The sequence below is a fragment of the Acartia tonsa genome, chromosome 2, assembly GCF_053477335.1.
Source record: "Acartia tonsa isolate MP-2025a chromosome 2, ASM5347733v1, whole genome shotgun sequence".
NCBI lineage: Eukaryota > Metazoa > Arthropoda > Copepoda > Calanoida > Acartiidae > Acartia > Acartia tonsa.
The window spans coordinates 25,275,207-25,295,983 of NC_137261.1; the positions used below are offsets into that span (position 1 = coordinate 25,275,207).

Sequence of the window (20,777 nt, forward strand, 5' to 3'; positions counted from 1 at the left end):
TGACGTTTTTTCTCTAATACTAAAGTTTGATGAGCCAACAAGTATACATCATTGACAAAGTAAAGTTTTTAATTAACATTTTCATATTTTTAGAAATGAATAAAACATGGAAAGTATCAAAAATAAACAAATGAGTTGAAAGAAAATTGATGAATAAAACAATTTTAGGGATAATAATGTTAGAGAATATATGTCTATTTGGGAAACCAATGGACACACACACACACATTCTTATGTCAGTCGGTGTTGAATTTTTGTTGATAAAAAGTCAAGGAATTCAAGGTCAATTTCGAAGTGGACGCTATATAAATATAAACATTTTAGATCCCCTACTTTTAATAATTAATTTTTAATAGATAATATCCTTTTTGTTATTATGAATATGCGTTAATTGTAGACGTATTTATGAATTAAAAAGCTATTAGGTACATTTTTGTGCAGATAATTGGACACACCTAAAAATACCAAAATTACGCAAATATATTTAAGATAATTTCTAAATTTGTGAACCTGTTTTATTTCCTTAATTATTGAATTTTGTGTTCATAATCAAAATTTTTTTATATCTTATCCTAACATTACGTTTTAAACTTCTATATTTTCAGACTTGAATTAAATAATGAACTGTTAGTACGTGAACTGATCAAGAATGGCTGAATTTAAGGTTAGATTTACATGAACATAAAAGTTTTTGTGCTGTTTTAAAGGATCATTTGAAATATAATAAGCATTGCAGTGGCGTTCCCGTAAATTTTTACACCTCCTTTAAATCTCAATCGAGAGGTTGTATTGCAGACATGTCAACAAGAAGGATGTATTTTAGTGTCAGGTTGTTGGATACATCCCCCTGGGTGTACAAACCACCCATTTCAAAGAAAAAACATCCTTGGCTGTAATTGGAGGGGTATCAGAGAAGTGTAGACCAATGTCAAGGGGTATGGATGGTCACTACCAAGAGGGGACTATCCCCGGGTGGATAACACCCTCCTTCTGCAGCACGCCTCTGTTGTTCATTGTGTTTATCAGTTATTTCATCAAGTGCAGCTAAAGATGTCCTTTTAAACAAAAATCCAGACCAAAGAGCATGATAATTTTATAACAAATGAATGTTTTTTTTATATATTTATTTTTACAGTTAATATTTATTTTAAGTATCCAAGTAAATAAAATCTTGTTGCCCGTAATGTTTTCGTTACACATTTATTCACTGCTAAAAAGATATAATACAGTTTAGAAATGGCTTTATAAGCATTCAGTAAAAAAATTAAGAGCAAAAATCTCCCATATCCATATTTCTCAAATATTTAGGAACTAGCTTTCACAAAAAAGCAAGGATGACAACATCCTTAAGAGCGAAGCTTAATGTATTCAGAAGTCAGATTAAATACACTATGGTTAATTTAAAGACTGGATCAGCTTCTCAAGTGAATTTGATGATAACATAATATGAAATATTGTTTCAAAAAACATAATAAGAAATATCTATAATACAAAGTAGAATGATGTCTGTCCGTCCGTCTGTCCGTCCGTCCGTCCGTCTGAAGCTTAAGATCTTGGTAACCACTGAACCGATTGGATTCTACTCTTCAGGGTATATACCTACTGGTCCTGTGGTGGTTTTCCTAGGTACTTTATTTTTTTTTGCAGAAGATTTCCTAGGTCCTTTATTTTTTTTTGCAGAAGATTTCCTTGGTCCTTTACGAATTTCACCTTAATTTTTTTTGATCACCTCTTGGGGCAAAGCCCCTAGAGGCTAGGGGCGAAGCCGCTAGTTATTTTATAAAAGGCTAAAAGTCTAGTGATTAACTTGAACATATAGACTTTCTGGTGATGATTGAGTTTCTAAGTTTCTTATATCAAACCTAAATGTTAAATGCATCATTAAATGACGTGTTTGATCTTGATAGGACAATTCTAACATTTTTAATTAATGATACCGACCATCAATGTATAAATGCTCCTTTAAAAAAAATAAGTAAGGTAGTGTTCAGATTTACAGATTTTAGATAGCATTAAGCCATTAAAAATTTTATTCCACGAAATATTCGCTTTTCTTTATATCCTTTTCTGGATTTAATTATAAAAAGCAAACCCTTACAAGCAACACAACCAAGCAAATTACAAGAATTAAGAATACGTGTACACTTTTTAAAGGATTAGTTCTTAAACAGATTTATTTCGGTAAAAACTAACCTAAGCAAGTGTTTTCAAGTTTAGCTTTTTAAAGTTTATATATTAGGGTTGGGCCGGATACTTTTTTGGCCGGATACCGGATATCCGGCTGATTTCAAATGCTGGATATCCGGTATCTGGCCGGATATCCGGTTATCCGGCCAAATTACCGGATATCCGGCCGGATAACCGGCTAAATTACCAGATATTAAAGTAGCAAAAAAAACTTATTAATAAACTTTTGAGATTTCATATATAAAATTTACATAAAGATAAACATATTCAAAAAATGTTCTTCTAGCTTCAATGATAAGAAAATTACCTATAGCCATTTAAAATTTTAAAAAGCAGAGATTTTTGGTGTAAAATATAAAGAAAAAGTTATAGCCGGATATCCGGCCGGATAGTTTCAATATCCGGTATCCGGCCGGATATTGAAAATGGCCGGATATCCGGCCACATCGGATATCCGGCCCAACCCTATTATATATATTACTAATCGTCCGTTTAACACGGCCGCATAGCAGATTGATCTGCTATTAAATTTAGTCATGTTATTATGTTCAATACATTCAAAACCTCCATGAATTACTGTGGTATAAAATTAAGAAAGCAAAGCAACTCTATAGTCGTTAACAAAGGATAAAGCTTCAAAACAGCGCCAAATCAACATAAGATTATAATTATCTATTGATTTATGCTTGAAATTGTGATTGATATGACGATTAGGCACTTTTTACTTTAAAGTCAGACAAACTTACATAAATAAATGCAAAGTGTCAGCGCTAATAATATTAATGAAACTGATTTCATGTAAATTCTTCGCTTCATACAATTGTCAACTAAAAAATTAAGTAACCAGACATTTGATTTGGACTTAAGGTTTTGCTGGTAATGACCAAAGAATTCCCTTTTTTCCTTAATTGTACCTAACTGTTACATGATTTTTCATTCAATGTTCTAAACCAAGTGGCAATTCTAAAATGCCTTAATTTTATTTCAATTTAAGAATAGTACAAACATACAAAAATGAGATAAAGATTTATAAAACTAATATTTAAAACCGAGCCCTGAATGACTAAAGGGATTAAATGTCAAATTAACACTTTTTCTGTTAAAATGAATATTCTCAGTTGGTTATTTTAAAATGTTAGATTTGGATTGGATGAAAGATTTGTTAAAGGTTGTCATTTTAATTAATAAGTCCAAAAATTAAAATTATTTTAGTTGATTAATTGTCATAGTTTAATGGCTGTATTTTCTTTTGGGAAACCCTTCTTTGGAGATTAAATGACTCTTAAGTTTATGATTTTCACCAAGCTTTTATGGTTTTAACAAAGTGTAATTTACGCATGTGCGTCTTATTATGACGTCTAGAAATTTAGGAGATTTTTTTATTATTGAAATTCAAATAATAATAACTGTCAAGAGGAAATAAAAGGTCAACATCATTAGAAAAAAATAAGTTTGTCTTAAATGATTCAAAATTTCATAATTTAAAAGAAAAAAACGGTGGGATATAGTGGGTTTTGGCAACAGCGTCGTTTTTTCCGCCGTTTCATCAAAGTTCCATATTGTACCTCATTAGAAGCAACTGCCATGCCAAATTTCAGAGTTCTACTCCTAGAACTCATACGTTTACGAAATTGCGGCACACCAGTAAGAATTGTCCCCCTTAAATATAGAATGTGAAAATTCATGAAATTAGGATATTACATATACAAACTTTTTTTTCTACTTATAAACAGTTAAAAAGGCGAAAAAGTTTAGCTTTTATTCTCCTATTTGAATATACTAGCGGCTACGCCCCTATAGCCTCTAGTGGCACTTTAAATGTTTTTTTTTTAATTTCAAACGATATTAAACATGTTAACAGATTTTGTCAGATTATTTCTATGATGCGTTAAAGTCTTTAAAAAATATTTTTAAAAATTCGATTTTTTTAAAATTTCTCTTGGTTGTGGTACCCTCCCCCAAAATAATTAAAACCTTTCCGGGACCTATGAGAAGCTACCCTGTTAAGGAGAACTGGATCGGTTCAGCAGTTAGCGAGATCCTTCAGTCAGACATCGTTCTACTTAATAAACCTTTTTTTGTAGAAAAAACTTACCCTTTGTAAACCTTCCTTAGTAACTCCAAGTCTTTGAAATAGAGTTATATCATATTTGTTTGTTATTTGAGAATTTGTCTGATAACCGTGGAGAATAATATTGAATAGCTTTTTATTATCAGTAGTTGTGAGTCTCTGACCCTAGTGTGTTGTTGTGTTGGCTCGCATTAGCTTAATGTTTTCAATGTGTTTCTATTTAAAAACTAATGTCTTTTAGCTTTACAATAGGGTTATTTTTAGTAACAGTAAATTCCTTTTGCATGTAAAAAGTATTTTGAAAAAAAGTAGAATATTTGAGAACAATAAAATTCAATACCTAGTATTTGATAAAAAGCTGTACTATGTCTATACATAAATCTTTTAAATCTCAAATTTTTATACTATTTTCTCTTTACAAAAAAAACCCATTATAGTAAAGGTGCCTTTTGCTCTTTTTATGATGTTGTATTTAAAATATTCAAAATGTACGTACTGATTGAATTTTACCTAATCAGTTTCACAGCTATAATTGCTGATTTTATGCCAATTTTAAAATTAGCTTCATTTTGTTTTTAGATTTTTTTTGCAATTTTAAATTTTCCTTGTTATTGTAAGGTGCGATTTAGAAAGCATAGCAACTCGATAACCGTTACCAGAAAGTCAGAACGTTCATTTATAACATTTTTTTAAATTATATGCATATTTATTCTTTTCATCTGATTTTTGGAATATTGATTTCTATAACAGCAAGGTACAATATTATAAGCAAAGCATCTACCTAATCAATTCGTAAAAATGTTAGTATGTTCTCAAACAATAACTTGTATTTATTTAAGTAATTTTTCATGATATTTAAACACAATTTTGTAGAGGCTTTGAAATTAATATTTTGCTTATTAAGTTTTGAAACTCTACAAGTGTTTATGTTCGTTTGATATACCGTCTAATTTTCGAGCATCGTTTTTTAAAATGTTGTCATTTCTGTTATAAAGTATATATTGCACACAGAGCAAACTTTGTGTATGAAATATTTAAATCCTTTTTACGGACAATTTTATTCCAGTGATTTGTACTCTTTAAATGAACGCACCATGACGCATTTAATTTTTCTTTGCTTTTCTTAAAGATAATGACTAAACTAACATTAACTGGAGTAGAATAAATAAGTTTTTACAATTTATAAATAGTTGGAAAAGTGATAAAACTTTAGATGACTAAAATCTTTATTTTTATTTTATTTTTAAGTTTCCTAAGCTGAAGAAAGACTTAAAGTATTATAGACCTTGTTCAAAGCGAAATTTTTCTACAATTGATTTAAGTCCGCAAGTGATAAGTCTAACAACAAACTTTGCAGCAAGACATAAAAAATAAAGCTTATCATAACCAAAAGTCCCGTCCATTTAATAAATGTTGATAAAGATTTTGACACAAATATTTCACAATGAACAATAACTATTTTTTTTATTAACTATTTTTGTATGGAGCTCTTTTTTGTATTAAGCTTTTTATTATTTTTTATTTTATATGTTCATTTATCCGATTAATTTGATGCACTTCGCTCTTGCGGATATTTTCATCATTGTGTGTTTTTTAATTAAATTAATAAGATTTAAAAAAAATCATCATTCTTATCTTCTCAGGTGTTCAACATTACTTGTCAAAATAGTTTTGTTTGTAAATACAAATAGTTTTTGAAACGTTTTGCTACAATATTAATTTGTATGTCCAATAAAAAGTTTAACGATGTCTGTCTGCATGTCTACTCGGCTGTCTGTATCAAATTCAATTCTATATTAATATTAGTAAAAGGAGTGGGAATCTAATTAGAGATCCCATAAAACAAAGTGTTTAGCATATTTAGAAACACCCTAGTAAGCTAAGTTACATATGTAGCATTCTCTAATATTTTAGGTAATAGTAAGATATGTAAGAATTGGCGTGTTTAGGGTTTTGCATGGGGGGTGCGCGAGGGGTGTATTTTTAGTGTTAGGAGTAGGATACACCACTCTTTGTCCATCCACTCACTCTAAAGTCCCAAAAGCGTTCCTAAAATGGGGGTTTATACTATTTTAAAGGGTGTGGGCACCCAGGGTTTGGTATACATCCCCCCTAATTTTAGCAGGGTGGTGGATACACCCCTTTCTGTACACCTCTGCATACAACACATTATTGTTTGTTTTTAAGATTTTGATGTTTATTCTTAAAGCTTATTCTTTAAAACTAGTAAATTGAAGCTGTATATATTTAAAATTATAGTTTTTATTTAACTAGCGGCTACGCCCCTAGAAGCCTCTAGGGGCACTTAAGGTAGGAGGGGGAAAAGTCGACCTCATCTAATTTTAAATTTTAGTTTAAAAAGAGTAAAAAAATATTTTTTTTGGGGGGGGAGGGGGGTGAAGACACCCTCCCCAAAAGTAGTTTAAAACCTTACCAGGACCTATAAGAAGCTTCACTGTAAAGGAGAACAATATCGGTTCAGTGCAGCGGTTAGCGAGATCTTTCGGGACAGACAAAAAACGCTTACTACTTTATATTTTTACTAGCGGCTACGCCCCTAGAGGCCTCTAGTGGTCATTTGAGGAGGAGAGAGTCGAATTTAATAATTCAATTTCTTATTTTAGATTTTAAAAGAAAAAGTAAAAAAAAAAATTACGTTTGATGTTTGTTTTTCGTTGAACTCTAAAAAATTTAATTTCTCTAGGGAGGGTGGTGGTACCCTCCCCCAAAATAGTTATAAACCTTCCCGGGACATATGAGAATCTACCCTGTTAAGGAGAACCCGATCGGTTCAGCGGTTAGCGAGATCCTTCGGTACAAACAAACACACAGACACACAGACAGACACACAAACATCCTGTTACTTTAGTATAAGGATTTAATTAATAAACTTCGTTTTATGGAAGCTCTCAGTAGATTTACTCCAACTTTCTTCTTATACCTATCCATGTTTTATTGAATATTATTCCTTTATCAGATATTTATATCTATGTCTTAGTGAAAAGTTCTAGCAATGCAATTCTGGAAGTCAAGACAGGTAGTTTTATACAAATAATTGTAGAGAAGCTTTGCTTTCAAAAACTGAAAAGAGTCATAAATCATATTTATAAGTTTTTTAATATTATACTTTGATAATAAATATAGTTTTTTTTATTTTATATTAATATATCTAAAACCCTCAGTAAATTAGATCAATAATAACACAACGTAGGAACAATCCTGCCGTTATTGGTTACAGCTTCTAGACATTTTCAGACGAAAAAATCGTTGTTTGTTTAATTTTTTGAATGGGTGAAGAAACTAAAAACGTATTTTTTCAATTACTAAAACTATTTACATTTTGTTGTCCTAAAGCTTCAAAAGTGTATATTTTGGTAGGGTCATCAGATAATAATAATTTGAATACAGATTTTCGTGGATTATTTTTAGTCTACTTATGGACTAAGGCAACATTTAATTGTAAAATATACTGGTCCCCAAAGTTTTATAAACATGCCATCTCATTCGTTGACTAAAACAACTTAAGGTCTTTGGGGATCAATTTATCTTACATTTTCCTATCCCTTAGATACCTGGTCTCACTATTTTTTCTCTTTTTGGTGTCTTATAGGTGTCTTTTAGACATTTACGAAAAGAATGTATGGTTTGGTCATAACACGATTTAAATTGATTTGAATCATGCAATGTTAGTTTGAATAAATGTTTTAAATTCTGTATTTACATTAAGAATAATGTGTTTTTTCCTTTGCTAAGATATCCTTTAAAAAAATATTTATTTGTTTAAAGTAAAAGTAAAAGCAAAATAGAATTTTTTCACGTTTTATATCCCTCCCGGATTTATTTAAATATTTAGATATTCAAGGTTGTGTTAAATGTAGATTAATGTAATGTGTAATGTTATTACCTTAAATTAACTTGAGTTACTCAATGGACGCTCTGACATATTAAAATAAAAAGGTAGCCTCTTAAAGTCACATTTATTTCAATAAAAAATATTGAAGCACGGCAGGGATCCAAAGGGATAAGACAAATGGCCGATGAATTAATGTACATCCCCAATGATGATAAACAAATTTAACACTTCCGTTGCATAAGATTAGTGGTTAAAACAAATGAACACTCGACTTAAAAAACCAATCAATCAAAATTCAAAAGTTCCCAAAGTTGTTAAGCAAACGAATAAGAAAACGTTAGGTATTACAAAACTTTGAAGACTAGTGTAATAATTAGCCCATTGTCCCTTCTCTCTGGGGTCACGATCTCTTAAGAACAAGTGCTTAAAAGTTAAAAAAAAAATTCTACAGAAAGCTATCGATGAAGATATATCTTATTTATAATTATCTTATACAATTTTTATGTGAAATAATCAGGGATCTTAAGGGATAAGACAAGAAAGAATAACTTAGTGTAAGTACACAAATATGATAACAAAAATTAGGATAGGTAGGTATAATTTTGGATACCTTTAGAAGAATTTTTACACCCAAAGGTTTGATTAAAGTCTTTAAAAAAGATTGTTTATCCAACAAAAGAGAGATCGTGTTTACATAATTTTTTTTTTGTCAGTACCTGATTGCAATTAAAATGAAGTAATAAATGTATTTGGTGCCTTTATTGATTGGTTTATGAAAAAATGAACGATTTAATGGATTCTATTATTTTTTAATTTAATCTAATATTGTATGCAGCTGCATTTTGACAATACATAAAAAGTAAATAAAGATAATTAATTTACAGTGTGATGTATAAAAATAGAATTGAATGATTAATGAAAGTAAATAAGCAACTGAGTTGATGTATCCTATCTCAAAATAAAATTAGATATCACGTGTATTTGAAATAGGCATCTCAAAATCTATTTTGTTCTCTATTGTTTCTTACCTCTCCGACAAAAAAGGTTGCAAAACTTATAAAAAACGCCTTAGAGAAATCATTTGAAAAACCAAAGCCATTAAAAAGGTTCATACTACTGCTAAGCCAGCTGCGTGACATTTATATAAAAGTATGTGCCTATGACAACAGCAACATATCTCTTTTTTTGTTAAATTAAGGATTATCTTTTCTTTTTACTATACCTTAATTTTAAACATTCATGACTAATAATCTAGAAAAAGTGCACTTTTTATCCAATTAGCATAAATTAAATTTTAAATGAAAAGACATGAAACGTGTGGTGCGCATTCACTGTCGCACATGTATTACTTCCTCGTCTCTTTTTACTTCACCTTATAATTAAACACCTTTCTAATTTAATTGGTATCGTAATTTTGTGAATAAAAACACTGGATGGATGCGATGATATATACGGAAGTGAACGCACATCCAAACGAATACATACAAGAAGAAACGGTTTAAATTATAGAATTAATTTTGTTCTTTGAAGTTTAAATTTGGATAATATAGAAAAGAATTTGCTTAATAGATTCCATTAGACTTTATGTACTCTAAGTTGAATTAGGAAGTAAAATGTATATAATATTGAAAATGAGGGGAAGGAGGAGTTATTTTTTCTTGCCTCGCCACTGACATATGCCATTAACTTGTGGGACCTATGCTTGGTGTGGCCTACCTGACCTAAAAACGACCAACAAACACCAAATATTTATAAAATTATTTTTCAAAATAAGTGATGTATTGGGTGTCCGTGCACGACAAGGCACTTTGAGAGAAATTACCTAATATTTTAACAACAAAATCAAAGCTTTTTAGGATGAAGGTATACATGCACATGCCCAAATGCTGTTGTTCTTATACAATTATTTGTTTTAGGGAGCAGCTAGCCCGCAGGAGTTGGTAGAGAGGCTGGGGGGCTCCCGGGTCATCACCAAGATCTTAATTGCCAACAATGGCATCGCCGCCGTCAAGTGTATGCGTGACATTAAGAAGTGGAGCTATGAAAACTTTAGAAGCGAAAGAGTTATTAAGGTGAATTACTGTCCTTAGAAAAAGATCCTATTGAGCCTTAATCCATTCATAACTCCCATGGGACGATCTATGTTCGGACTAAAAATGCCATTTAATTACTAGAATCTTAAATGCAATGAAGAACCATATCCTACCAGTGGATGGCAAGAACCTGCGCTGCAGGCAAATAGACATCTTGTTACTTTTACAAGAATAGTTTATTTAACAAAAGTTTTAAGTCTTTTCTTAAATTGGATATATATATTCTTGCTTTTAGTTTGTTGTGATGGTAACCCCCGAGGACATGAAGGCTAATGCTGAGTACATAAAGTTGGCTGACTATACAGCCAGTGTACCTGGAGGAACTAATAATAATAACTTTGCTAATGTTGAGATCATTCTTGATATTGCTAAGAGGTAATGTCTTTTTTAAATTTCTTAGCTTCTTAATTTTTCAAATAAAAAAGTCTAAATACTGAAATAAAAGCGTGATCATAGCTTAAATTTACTCATAAAATATCCTAAAACCTTTTGGGGACCCGTGTTAAGCTTCCTTCAAAATGACAACCGAAACGGTTTAGTGGTGAGGGAGATCTTAACGATTGGGGGGGGGGGGGGATAATTTTTCTAGGCGCGATATCTTTTCCTAAAATAGTTTTAAAGATACACATACATTCAGATAGACAGACATCCTGCTACTTTTATTTAAGGTTAATCTATGATTTTGCTCAGGTTTTCAGTTCATGCTGTTTGGGCTGGATGGGGTCACGCTTCAGAAAATCCAAAACTTCCAAAATTACTCCATCAGGTACCTATACATAAAATATCTTTATAGATAAATAAAGTTTTACTGTAAAGGACAATATTATCGATTTATTTTAACGTCTTTTATTTAACTGAAACCTGGAAAGATAATTGTTAAATAACACAATTTAGTTTTTTAGATTATGTCCTTAATACTTTTTTTCTCTTGTAGGCAAACATTCAATTTATGGGACCTAGTGCAGAGCCTATGTGGATGTTGGGAGACAAGGTTGCCAGTAGTATAGTGGCCCAGACAGCCAGTGTTCCCACCCTCCCATGGTCTGGTAGTAATCTCAAGGTAATATAATATACAAGGTTGCCAGTAGTATTGTGGCCCAGACAGCTAGTGTTCTTACCTTTCCATGACCTGGTAGTAATCTTAAGGTAATATATACAAGGTTGCCAGTAGTATAGTGGCCCAGATAGCCAGTGTTCCTACCTTTCCATGGCCTGGTAGTAATCTCAAGGTAATATATATATAAGGTTGCCAGTAGTATAGTGGCCCAGACAGCCAGTGTTCCTCCCTTACCATGGTCTGGTAGTAATCTTCGGGTAATATATACAAGATTGCCAGTAGTCCAGACAGCCAGTGTTCCTACCTAACCATGGTCTGGTAGTAATCTCAAGGTAAATATACAAAGTTGCCAGTGGCCCAAACCCCAGTAATACAAGAAACGATCATTTGATTTCTAATGTGACAATTTTTTTATTCATTAAATATACATATCATTTTGTTTAGGCTGAAACCACGACAGATGGCAAGATTAGGGTATCAAGTTTGAGTCCCAGAGGAGAATTATTCAAACAAGGTTGTGTCAGGTATGATATTTAACATAGTTTTCGTGGATTTTTAATGCTTCCACATTAGTTTCCATATTTTATATTAAAATCGCGAAACCTTTCCAATAATATTTCTCGCCTTTATATATACTTGCAGATACGCTCTCAAATAATTTAATTTATTACATTTATATCAACTTATTAAGATCTTACAAATAAACCCTTAAACTAAGGACAAATACTGTACTGTACACAATGACAATCCAATTCCCTTTAATTACATTAAGGACATTTTTGCACTTTAAAAAATTAAATACAGCTTATCTTTTATTTATTCTTACTACTAAGTACCTTAACATCATGTTTTATGATATAGATTAATTGAAATGGGGTTTTTTAAGTTTACAATAGGGTTTACAAGAATTATTAGAAGGGTTAATTTAACTGTCTAAACTATGTATATGGAATAAAACATATTCTTGCAATTATTATTTTTAAGCTTTGCTATTGCTGATACTTGTTTATTGACCTTAGTATTGTTTTTCCCTGTTCTACTAATAGGTTGTCAACCTTTTATGCTTAAATTTTGTTAAGAAATGTTGAGGAAGGAATTGCAAAAGCAGAAGAAATTGGATATCCTGTCATGATAAAGGCGAGCGAAGGTAAAACAAGTTATTAGCATTGAGATTAATTTATCACTTAAACCATAAAGGTAGATAAGTTAGATATTACAGCTAAGTTTTTTTTACAAGGCTTATCGTTATTTTCTCGACTCCTATTTAAGATAGACTGCTGAAATTTTCAGGGATTAAACAAGTTCACAGTTTACCTATGTCAACAAAGTTCCATTAAGATTTGCTTTTTGGTTGGGATGCTAGATCGATTCCAACATTTTATTAATTTTTAATAGGAAAGTAATTGTACAAACTTGCATTGTTCAAACATTTTCTTTAATAAATAAATTTACAGAAGAGCCAGTTTTATTAATCATAATTTATCTCTTTTGTCTTATCCCCTGAGATATCAGAATATTGTCACCTCTAAGACGTTATGTTGTACTCTGCTGGTCAATATATGATTTGTATGTTTTATATAAGAAACCTAAATTAAATATGAAGCATGATGTCCTCTCAATTTAATTCAACCAACCGCATACTAATCATAACCAATTTAACTAACTTTGGGAATACTAAAAATCATGTACGTAATCTTATTATGGACTAAGTACTTGGGATGTAGTACATTTAAAGTACTTGGATTCTGAAAGCTCTTGCACACAGAAAGATGGTTTCATCCACATATAAAAAATTCTATACATCTATTATCTGAAAGTTATTAGTGAGATCTTAAGGGAAGAACGAACGGACGGACTGACAGACATCGTTTTACTTTGTAATATTCATAAAATCACTTCATGTAAAGCTTTATTTTCTTGAATATAAACTGCGAACCAAAAAAATAGGCAAATCTGAATTTGCAGAATAGCAGCTTTAATATTCATTTAGGATGATTTTACTGTAAATATAAAATGTAGATGCAGCTTTTGGTTACAAGTTTCCATCGTTATTTTTTCATTAATCAGCACCAATGAAGCACAAGATCTCAAAAACAGCATTTTGGGTAAAATCTGGTGAACCAAAAAGATATGCAAATCCAAAACAAATCTATGGAAAAACGATTTTTTTGCACTTTTCTCCTGTTTTAAAGATTGATTTTGATAAATTAAAATTTTTTTAAGGGATTTATGCATTAATTATTTTGCTGTTTTTGAGATCTTGTGCTTCATTGGTGCTGATAATGAAAAATTATATAACGGTGAAAACTTGTAACCAAAAGATGCATCTACATTTTATATTTACAGTAAAATCATCCGAAATGAATATTAAAGCTGCTATTCTACAAATTCAGATTTGCCTATTTTTTTTGGTTCGCAGTTTATGTTCATAAACAAAAGTAGCTTACCATTTCCATCAAATGTAACACTGTGTGTTTTAGGTGGTGGTGGCAAAGGAATCCGCAGGGCTCTTTCATCTGAAGAATTTCCTAACCAATTTAGACATGTTCAGATGGAGGTACAATAAACTTTTTAAAATTTATATAATAAATCATTTTTGACATTTATTCTGAAGACTGTATAAGGGGGGGGGGGGGGGGGAAGTTTGTACAGTTATAGGAAATGAAAATTCAGTATCAAATTTTGGCCTGGCCGTTTGGGCTTGTTTTTATAGTTATCAACCTAATTCTTTTTGTAAACTCTCTTATATACTTGGATCTACCTGTAAAACTTTAAAAATTGAATTTTGGGACTTTCCTTCTAGGGGCTAGTGGTGCAAAAGACCCCCCGAACACTAAAATTTTAAGTTATGAGCTTATTTTTAAAGATATCGAGCTGATTTTTTAAATGGAAGCTTTTATTGCATAAATGAGTTGATTAGCCATCCCATATTGCTCTAGGGGTATGTAAGCTCAAAGCTTATAAATTTTGTATTTGGGGGGGGGGTTGTTTTACTCCAAAAGCCCCTAGAAGTAAAGTGCAAAAATTAAATATGGGGTGGCTAATCAACTCATCTATGTAATAAAAGGTTCCAGCTTGATATCTTTAAAAATAAGCTCATAACTTAAAATTTTAGTGTTTCGGGGGTCTTTTGCCCCACTAGCCCCTAGAGGGAGGGAAAGTCCCAAAATTTTTACCCCGGGGGTAAAATTTGCTTGGGGGGGGGTAGTTACCCCCCCTGAAGTCTGTTGGGGGGGGGGGGGGTAAATTTAGTTTACCCCTCTCAAAATTTATCCCCAAGGTAAAATTTTTGGGGGGGGGTAATTTAAATTGTATTAAATATTTAATATTAAAAATGCGCGCGAAGCGCGCAAAAAATTTTTTTATTAGGGATTTTTTATTTTGGGGGGGGTATTTACCCCCCCAAAATTGTTTGGGGTGGTAAATACCCCCTCCTGAATGGTTGGGGGTGCCTACGGCACCCCCAGGGTAGGGGTAAATTTTAAATGGGGGGGTAAAATGAAAAAAATTTTGGGGGGGTAATCGCCCCATTACCCCCCTCCTTGGACGTCTATGCAGCATATACATACATTTTGGGTACTTTTATTAATTAGAAGAAGAAGATACCTAGTCAGAATGGTAAATAAAAAAATTGTGGTAAAGTTGAGTCTATTTAATACACGTAATAGATAAAATTTATTTTCAAGAATTTCTAAATATTTGAATAATTTAGGTTCCTGGATCACCAATATTCATAATGAAGATGGCTGAGAACGCCCGCCATCTTGAAGTTCAGCTGTTGGCTGATGAATATGGAACAGCTATCAGCTTATTCTCCAGGTATTACAAATAAATAAAGTCTTATTTTCTCTTGTTGGTTAAAATAGAAAATACCAGAGAGAGAGGGGACAATGGACTGTTTATACTCTAGTCCCAAAATTTATATAATAGTGTTTTCTTATTCGTTGACTTAACAACTTTGTGGACTTCAGTGAATTTTTTTTGGTTGTTTCATTAAGTTGAGTGTTCACACGTTTCGACCACTCACTTTTATCTACAGAGGGGCAATTTTGCGTATTATTATTTAGGTTGTTCAATAAGTTATCGGCCATATTCGAATTCCTTTAGATCCCTGGCTTGAAATAGAAAATAACTTTTATGGTTCAAATTAAAATAACTAGTACTCTACCTATTGATTTCAAATAGAATAACAAATAAAATAAATGCATTTTTTTCTTCCAATTATTTCCACTTTTATACAAATGTTCAAGATCAAATTTACATAAAAATTCTTTAAAAGTTCATTATTTTGTTGAAATCTGGAATATAAAGATAAAGGGGTTAATACTATTTTTAGTAAAGAAACTATTTAATTTATAAAGCTTAATGAAGTTTTGACTAATATAAGGTTCCAGGACAAACATAGGAGTCCCAAGCGTAGTAGTGGACAAACGAAGGAGTGTTAAAATATCAATTGAATTAAGTATTTCTATACAGGTTAGGTTAGGTTAAGATATGAATGTACAAATAAGCCCCCCTGCAGGGGTTATGCATTAAAAAAATAAGATGCTCTAAAATAGGTTAGGTTAAGTGATCCCTGGTAACGCCCAATTCAATTAGACATCATCTATTGAACTTCCGTTTTACAATTAATTTTATTAAAAAATACAAAGGCTCCTAACCTCATCTTTTCGAATTTGAAATTGTTTTATACATATATCCATCTTTTTAGCCCTGGTTTATAACAATAGATTTTTTTCTATCTTAATTGAATCTTTAAGTCTTTTCAATCTCAGTATGTATGTACTGTAATGATTTAGTTTCACTTTCAATTTTAAAATGTTCTTTTAGATTTTTTAAAAACTATAATTTTAGCAGTTTTAGTTATTTGTCTAAAAAGAAATACTCAACATCATATGTCTTATATTGTCTTATTTTATTATTACTATTTCTGTTCTTAAAAGCGAAGCTTTTTCTATGATTAGGGTCGGTCCGTCCGTCCGGAACGGATAGCCCTTTTCGTTAATTTAAGCATGTTAGAATAGTCCTATCGATTTCAAATTCCTGTAGTAGTTAGTTACGATCTAGAAAGCGTAGCAACTCTATAATTATCACCAGAATGTCCGTACGTCCATTTTAAACATGTTGATTTTTTACTTTTTAACAACAAATTTTTATGTGATCTAATTTACCGTTTGATCTGACTTTTGGTATACTCATTCCTTGGACAACAAAGTACAATATTATAAGCGAAGCAACTCTATAATCAAGTTCTAAAAATGTAAGTATGTCCATAAACATTATACTGTATCAAGCAGTTTTTCAACAAATTTACTTACAATATAAAATAAAAATGCTGGAGTTCAATATTTGCGTGTGTTAACTTGTGTGGTATTATAGTACAGGAGATAATATTATGTTGTTGCTAATATGAATAATGAAGCAAGAAATTTGACTAAATGATATCAGGTTAAACACAGGGAAACCATTAGATTTCAAAATTAGAATGAACAACTGGTACCTATAGTATAACAAGGACAAATATGTAGGTATATATGTAGGGTAGCATTGGAAGTTAACAGCTTGGATGAAAGTGCTGTTATTATTTGACGGGCGGACATAAATAAAACATTTATTCACTTCAATCATTCTTATATTCTATATTAAACTAATATATATACGCAATTACTTATTTCGCTTTGGTGAATACAATTTGAAATAGTTCTAGAATACTTTTAGTAGACTTATAAAATATGAGAACGGATTTGATATTCAAATGCAATATTTTGCTTTGCCTAATGCCTAGAATTCGCCTAAAAAATATTTGAGGGGGGGGGGGAGTTTTGACACATTTGCGTAAACAGGGAGTATATGCTTTATCTTTGGACTGAGAGGATAGGTTATTAGGGATAAAATCATTCTTATATGATGAATTTTCCCAAGTTTTAAGATTTTTTGGATAGGCCTCCAGGTTCCGGAGCTCCAGGCCTCCAGGTCCTCTCTGTACAGGTAAAAATTAAAAAAATAATTTTTTTTTGAAGAGTTAGAAGTCAACCTATGAAACAAAATATGCATATTTTTGAATGTTATTCACATATTTGAAGAAAAAAACGCATATTTTGTTTCATAAGTTGACTTCTAACTCTTCAAAAAAAATTTTTTTTTCATTTTTACCTGTACAGAGAGGACCTGGAGGCCTGGAGCTCCGGAACCTGGAGGCCTATCCAAAAAATCTTAAAACTTGGGAAAATTCATCATATAAGAATGATTTTATCCCTAATAACCTATACTCTCAGTCCAAAGATAAAGCCTATACTCCCTGTTTACGCAAATGTGTCAAAACTTCCCCCCCCCCTTTCTTAAATAAAATTAATCCAAGTAGAAAACTACGGTTCAGAGTGCACAACAGAAAATTCAACGTTTTATTAAATTCTAAAATTATGAAAATGGGCGGATTATTCCGAATCCCTCCTATGTTCTAAGCTATGTTATAGAAGAGGAACATTATGCCTCTTAAATTGAAAATTGCCATTTAATGTTTTAGCTCTAATGTAGAACTGTGTGGGTTTAATTATGAACATTAATATTCATTTCTCTCTTAACTATAGTAAACTAAGCAAGGAAAGGAAAATTATCTACACACATTTCATACATTAAGGAGCTGCTAAAATGTTATTATGCTGGAATAAGTAAAATTGTATACACTTACCATTATGTGCAGTTTATTAAGTCCGTATGTATTTCAACAGATTATAATGCTGAAAAATAATAATTTTAGGTACTTTACTTATGTTTTGTTTATTATTGTTATTGTTAAGAGACTTAACATTATATTTTGACCTTTTTTCTGATATTTAATATTGTTGAATTGATACCTACCTATTAATTTGATAAAAATAATTGCAAATAATGTTAAATTTTTCTAGGGATTGTTCAATCCAACGTCGTCACCAGAAAATTATTGAAGAAGCGCCCGTAGTTGTTGCCGATGCCCAAGTTGTTCAGGAGATGGAGGCTGCAGCTGTCAGGTAAGGTTGTTGTTGCTGATGCTCCGGTTGTTCAGGAGATGGAGGCTGCAGCTGACAGGTAAAGTTGTTGTGGCTGATGCTCAGATTGTTCAGGAGATGGAGGCTGCAGCTGTCAGGTAAGGTTGTTGTGGCTGATGCTCAGGTTGTTCAGAAGATCAAGGCAACTGTCAGGTAAGGTTGTTGTGGCTGATGCTCAGGTTGTTCAGGAGATCGAGGCTGCAGCTGTCAGGTAAGGTTGTTGTGGCTGATGCTCAGGTTGTTCAGGAGACCAAGGCAACTGTCAGGTAAGGTTGTTGTGGCTGATGCTCAGGTTGTTCAGGAGACCAAGGCAACTGTCAGGTAAGGTTGTTGTGGCTGATGCTCAGGTTGTTCAGGAGAGAGGCTGCATTGAAAAAGAAGGGCCTATGCCAAAGCTACCTGAAAGCGCTGCAGCGGTCAGGTCAGCTTCTCCGGGGAGTGAGAGCACATTGGGCTGTTTATTACACTAGTCCCCAAAGTTTTATTATAACGTTTTCTTATTCTTTATCTCAACAACTTAGAGACTTTTATTGAATTTTGATCGGTTGGTTCCTTGAGTTGAGCATTTATACATTTCAATCACTAAATGCAATCTAAAGATGGGTTAATTTTGTATAAATCATTGGAAATGTACATCAATTTATCGGCCAATGAGTTTTAGAATAAAAAATCATCACAACTAACGTTACTTATTTTTATTTGTTTTCAGATTAGCAGAGCTAGTTGGTTACAGAAGTGCAGGAACTGTGGAATATCTTTATGATAACAACAAGAACTTTTATTTCCTTGAGTTGAATCCGAGGCTACAGGTACAGTTTTATACAAGAGCGAGGGCTTGGTCATTGTCCTATAAATTATATTGATTGATACCCAAAGTTGTGTTATCACAATCTCTCATTGATTGGTTTTAATTTAGCAGTGTCCAAAATTTTTCAGCAAGACTTTGGGTAGACATCGCTTCGAATTAAAGACAAACCCCCTAATATTAATTTAGATTTATTTCGCTTGTTGGCTATACCTTAAACATGATTTCAACCCTTCAACCCCTCCCCCCCCCTCTCTGTTTAAATTAGTTAGAACGGGACCTTTTCCTTTATTTTATGAATAACAAAGAACTATTACGCAGGGAGTAAGGGAGGGGACAATGGGCAATTAATTCAATATAAGAGTTATCAAAGAAAGGGCATGAAATCCAGTTTAATTCAATAATTTTTTAGGAAATTATAAAGGGATTATTAATTGAATAATAGATTTCCATAGCGTCATGTAAAGTGAAATCACAACTTGTATTTATGGTGTGATTTTTATATTGCAAGATTATTGGACCCGGCCAGCTGCTAGCAAGAATATGACTGCCCCTTTTTATTCTGTTTATTTCCCTTGCCCCTTTCCCCCACCTCCCTTCTCCCTTCTCCCCGTCTGCTACATTCCAAACAAACACAACGAGTAGTTATTTCCAGGGAGTAAGGGAGGGGACAATGGATCGAATATTCAATTTTTAGGAGTCTCAGACTTTGGGGACTGGCTTAAAGGGAATGTGCAAGAATTTAGCAGTTTCTGACTGAGTTTGGGGACTTGCGCATGAAATGCCGCTACTCGTTATGTATGTTTTGAATATTGCAGACGGGGAGAAGGGACAAGGGAAGTGGGGGGAAGGGAAATAAACACTCGTTGTGTTAGTTTGGAATGTAGCAGACGAGGAGAAGGGAGGTGGGGGTAAGGGGCAAGGGAAATAAACAGAATAAAAAGGGGCAGTCATATTCTTGCTAGCAGCTGGCCGGGTCCAATAATTTTCTAATATAAAAATCTCACTAAAAAACCTCAATATATTTCATCAAAAACAAGTTGTGATTTCACTTTACATGACGCTATGGAAATCTATTATTCAATTAACAATCCCTTTATAATTTCCTACAAATTTATTGGATTAAACTGGATTTCATGCCCTTTCTTTGATAACTCTTATATTGAATTAATTGCCCATTGTCCCCTCCCTTACTCCCTGAGTTATTTCCCTTGCCCCCACTTCCCTTATTTCTACTCCCCGTCTGCAATATTTGAAAAATACACAACGAGTAGAGGCATTTCATGCGCAAGTACCCAAACTCAGTCAGAAACTGCTAAATTCTTGCACATTCCCTTTAAGCCAGTACCCAAAGTCTGAGACTCCTAAAAATTGAATATTCGATCCATTGTCCCCTCCCTTACACCCTGAATAATACGTAACACAGTCAGGGATCTTTAGGGATAAGACATTGGACGATAAAGCGATTAACACTCCCAATGATTATAAACAAAATTACCAATAATGTAGTTCTAAATTACTGGTTGAATGAAAAGTTTGAACACTGGGACTCAATATTTAATGAAAGTACCCAACGTTTGTTAGCCAACGAATGAGATAATGTGTTAAAACTTATAACTTAGGTACTATTAAGTTTAAAGCTCAAAGTCCTCTCTCTTCCTTATTGACAGTAGTCTCGAGGAGTAT

At 32.3% G+C, this 20,777-nt stretch overlaps 1 protein-coding gene across 4 annotated transcripts in view; it reads left to right on the top strand.

Moving 5' to 3' along the window:
* Positions 1-602: 602 nt before the first annotated feature.
* The window catches only part of ACC (acetyl-CoA carboxylase), a 152,192-nt gene continuing 132,017 nt past the window's right edge, over positions 603-20,777 (top strand). Inside the window, exons 1-11 of one of the 4 annotated variants that reach the window (XM_080149909.1) lie at positions 603-664; positions 10,028-10,183; positions 10,440-10,579; positions 10,895-10,970; positions 11,139-11,264; positions 11,706-11,785; positions 12,341-12,408; positions 13,742-13,818; positions 14,974-15,080; positions 18,167-18,268; positions 18,996-19,095. In XM_080149909.1, the coding sequence (XP_080006035.1) occupies positions 650-664; positions 10,028-10,183; positions 10,440-10,579; positions 10,895-10,970; positions 11,139-11,264; positions 11,706-11,785; positions 12,341-12,408; positions 13,742-13,818; positions 14,974-15,080; positions 18,167-18,268; positions 18,996-19,095 (1,047 nt within the window). In that variant the 5' untranslated portion in view covers positions 603-649. Of the gene's footprint in view, positions 665-7,156; positions 7,296-10,027; positions 10,184-10,439; positions 10,580-10,894; positions 10,971-11,138; positions 11,265-11,705; positions 11,786-12,340; positions 12,409-13,741; positions 13,819-14,973; positions 15,081-18,166; positions 18,269-18,353; positions 18,385-18,474; positions 18,498-18,995; positions 19,096-20,777 lie in introns of those variants that run through there. The other 3 variants (XR_013875481.1, XM_080149917.1, XM_080149925.1) reach the window with 3 other exon arrangements.